This window comes from Triticum aestivum, chromosome 5D (genome assembly GCF_018294505.1).
Source record: "Triticum aestivum cultivar Chinese Spring chromosome 5D, IWGSC CS RefSeq v2.1, whole genome shotgun sequence".
Taxonomy (NCBI): domain Eukaryota; kingdom Viridiplantae; phylum Streptophyta; class Magnoliopsida; order Poales; family Poaceae; genus Triticum; species Triticum aestivum.
In genome coordinates, this window is record NC_057808.1 from 436,487,198 (window position 1) to 436,491,335 (window position 4,138).

Here is a 4,138-nt window from a genome sequence, read left to right on the forward strand (position 1 = left end):
TGTACTCCCTCCGTTTCTAAATAACGTTTTTTTAGAGATTTCAACATGGCTATATATGGATGTATAGACACTTTTTTGAGCGTAGATTCATTCATTTTGCTTTGTATGTAGTCCCTATTGGAATCTCTAAACGGACTTGTATTTAGGAATTGAGGGAGTATGACTTTCTGCTTTGTGTGACCATTTATTGGCTGTGAATTTTCTTAGTTGGTATTTGTGGCTTAAAGGAAAGAGCGTGTGTTTGATAAGGGCAATGTGCATCCGGAGGAAAAGAATTAAGACATGAATTCGGAAAGAGGATCATCTCTGTTCAAAATTCAGATATCAATTTCTGGGTTTTGAAGCTGCCCATATTGTAACTTCTATATGTGTTCATTACTCTCCACACTAAGTACAGCATCATGATAGCACTCAGTTAAAAATATACACAATACACCGTCTGGGACAAAAAACGTCGCTCCAACAGACGGTCCATATGCAAAAAAAATTGAACCACGGCGTCCTCGTGATGTAAAATACAACACCTCACGATGCAAATTTACATTACGAGGTGCATCTGGTCCAAAACCAGCCGCCGCCCGCGAACGCCCAACCGCCACTTCATTTCCTTTCCCGCCCGCGCCCGTCCGCCCGCCCGAAGACCAGCCGACCGGAATCCGCCGCCGCGGCCGCCCAAAACCTCGCCGTCGGCGCCGCCACCACCCCACATCCCCGCCGTCGCCTCCCTCGCCACTAGCCGGCTCGCAGCCCCCCGGACGCCGCCGAATCGGGAGGCAGCCGGCGCGGGATTCGGCGCCTCCGGCGGTCCGGCTGCCGCGGTAGGCCTCCGCCGGGTCTTAGGCTGCCGCCGACCTCCTCCCCGTCGTCCGTGAGCCTGTCCACGGCCGTTGCGCCGGCCGCACGACCGCCGCACCAAGCCCTTCGCCCGGCTGCCGAACTATTCTTCGCCGCCCGCCAAGCTCCTCTTGGCCGGCCTCCAAGCTCATTTCTTATCACCGCCGTCGCCGGAGCTGACCCAAGCAGCCAATCCAACCGGCGGCCATCGTCTTCCACCGCGCGCACAAGGTGTTCGACTGAATTCCCCAAGGCATCTCCAACGTGTTTTGGACCATGAATTTGGACCATCTATTGGAGTTGCTCTTTTGGACCATGAATTTGGACCATCTGTTGGAGTTGGCCTTTTTTTGGAGCCCCAAAACGCATTTTTTGGCGGTCCAAATTTTACATCTCCGGTTTTGGACCATCTATTGGAAATGCTCTTAAGAGCCATCTATATGCCCAAATCTGACATTAGAAACTGTATTGATCAGTTTAGGTCTTACATATAAACCTAGATGCGCATCGCCGGAAATCCTGAAATAAATCCAGAAATAAAAGCGAGCACCAGGATTTGAACCCTGGTGGGCTGGGGATATCGCAGTCCCTCTAACCATCCAATCAGAGGTTGATTCGCTATTTTATCATGAATCTAATGCTACTAATTTGATGGCAGAAATGTTGGTGTACTATTATATAAATACGGTCAAACATAAAAGACTTTGACTTTCCAACAAAGTAGTACTAGTATAGAATCAAGATTAATTAAACTTAAACATGATTAGTTTAATTTCCTAACAATCACCAAATTATTTCCACGGTGGAACAGTATGGTCCAAAACCGATCATTTTCGCAAAAAAAATGCAACAAATCTTATAACCTTCCAAAACCGGTTTGCTTGGTCTCGAAGCCAAGGATGCTATTGAAGCCAAGAAGCACGCACAAAGTTAGGGATTACAACTAATTAATTAATCATGATTCGGTGCTATATTAAATCAGACCCCACAGCTATAGTAGATCCATTGCTACGCACGAACAAAATTATAGTACGTTTCATCGGAGACGAAGGCGAATCCAAGAGCTTAGGATGATTAATCCCATGGAGACGAGGTGCGCCGTCTGAAATGGCGACATGGGCCGCGGCCACGCCACCTTCACGGCCGAGTGCTCCCACAGCTTCCACCTCCGCTGCGTCCACCACCAGACCGCCTGCCCGCTCTGCTTCACGCCGTGGCGCGACGTGCCGGGCGTGGCGCCCGCCCGGGACCTGCTCTTCCGCGACGACGAGCCGCTCGAGCCGCAGCCCGCAGCTGCCGCCACGGAGACGACGACTGCCGGCGGCGGAGTGATGTCCATCACGACGCACTGCGAATACCCTGCCATCGCCAAGGACGCCAGCCGCGACGGCTTCGCGGTGCTCGTGCACGCCAAGGCTCCCGCGCTGGCTCCGGCCGCGGCGAAGGCGGCGCGCGCGCCCCTTGATCTCGTGATGGTGCTCGACGTCAGCGGGAGCATGGGCGGCCGCAAGCTGGCGCTGCTTAAGCAGGCCGTGGGCTTCGTCGTCGACAAGCTCGGCCCCCACGACCGCCTCAGCCTCGAGTCCTTCTCGTGCGACGCCCGCCGCCTCACCCGCCTCACGCGCATGTCCGACGCCGGGCGGGCCTCGACCGAGCGCACCGTGGAGTCCCTGGCCGCGGGTGGCGGGACCAACATCAAGGAGGGCCTTCGCGAGGCGGCCAAGGTGATCGACGGCCGCCGCTACAGGAACGCCGTCACCGGCGTCATCCTGCTCTCCGACGGCCAAGACAACTACACGCTGTCTTCAAGGTTTTACAATCAAGACGTGGCCACCGACTACAGCGTGCTCGTGCCACCTTCCCTGATCCGCACGGGCGACGGGTCCTCGCCGCCGATCCACACGTTCGGCTTTGGGACCGACCACGACTCGGCGGCCATGCACACCATCGCGGAGGCCACCGGCGGCACGTTCGCCTTCATCGAGAACGAGGCCGTCATCCAGGACTCGTTCGCGCAGTGCATCGGCGGGCTTCTCTCGGTCGCCGCGCAGGAGGCGCGCGTCGCCGTCGAGTGCGTCTGCCCCGGCGTTCGCGTTCGGTCCATCAAGTCGGGGCGCTACAAGAGCCGCGTCGATGCCAACGGGCGCGCCGCCGCGGTGGAAATCGGCGAGCTATACGCCGACGAGGAAAGGCGCTTCCTGCTGCTAGTGGACGTGCCGACGGCCGGCGCCACGGACGACGTGACATCGCTGATGAAGGTGAGCTGCACATACCGCGACGTGGCGACCGGGCAGTCGGTGGACGTGGCAGGCGAGGACGTGGCGGTGAAGAGGCCGGTCGAGGCGCCGGAGGCAGAGCCGGACGTGGAGGTCGAGCGGGAGCGCCTCCGCGTGCAGGCCGCCGAGGACATCGCGGCGGCGCGGGCGGCGGCCGAGCGCGGCGAGCACGCGGAGGCGTCGGAGATGCTCAGCCGCCGGCGCATGGCGCTGAGGCAGTCGCCGCTGGGCGCGAGCGGCGACGCCGGGTGCGCGGAGCTGGCGGCGGAGCTGGGCGAGCTGAGCGAGCGCGTGGGGGACCGGAGGGAGTACGACCTGTCGGGGCGCGCGTCGTTGCTGTGCGGCATGAGCGCGCACTCGCAGCAGCGCACGTCGGTCAAAGTTGGGAGGGCGAGGTACGCGACTCCCGCCATGCGTAAGATGGTGGACCTGTCGGTGAAGACTCGTGAGCAGCAGCAGCAGCAGCATCGCCGCCCTCGAGGACGACGATGCCGCCGCCGCCGCCACCTTCGACGGCGACGCCGGCTCTCGCTAAGAACCTGGTGAGAAGGTACCACCGATTTCTACGTCTCAAGTGAGCACGGGGCGATCAACTGAACTGCTACGAAAATGCTCGCGCGCGAGCACAGGAAATAATTAAGACCTGAACTTGCACGGTCTTTTTAGATTTTTTGTTTTGTTTCCTCTCTCTTTGCATTCACCAATCTTGTACGAGTAGGTTTCACAGTTTACACCCGCAAAAAAAAAAGGTTTCACAGTTTGGTTCAAAAAGTTCCTAGCCGATAATAGGCTGGTTTGGCGAGAGTGGATTTTCTCCCGTGCACACCCGAGGTTGTGCATAGATTAGTACAACTTTGGAATGGCCCCTTGCATGCAGCCTTTTGCAGCTCCACCCATCCCATCTCCCATCAATATATTTTGAACCACAAGTCCAATTTAATTTTTGTTTTCAGACTCATGTTGCTTGTGATGAAGGCTTTCAAATAAGATCAATTTTGAATATGTTTTTTTAATTCACTAAGTTTCTC

The 4,138-nt window shown here is 56.7% G+C and overlaps 1 protein-coding gene across 1 annotated transcript; it reads left to right on the forward strand.

The window, feature by feature from the left end:
- Positions 1 to 1,769: 1,769 nt before the first annotated feature.
- On the forward strand, positions 1,770 to 3,898 carry LOC123125336 (E3 ubiquitin-protein ligase WAV3-like). The gene has a single exon (XM_044545851.1). It carries the CDS (start codon positions 1,950 to 1,952, stop codon positions 3,654 to 3,656), a length of 1,707 nt encoding a protein of 568 aa, XP_044401786.1. The 5' UTR covers positions 1,770 to 1,949; the 3' UTR covers positions 3,657 to 3,898.
- The last annotated feature ends 240 nt before the right edge of the window (positions 3,899 to 4,138 follow it).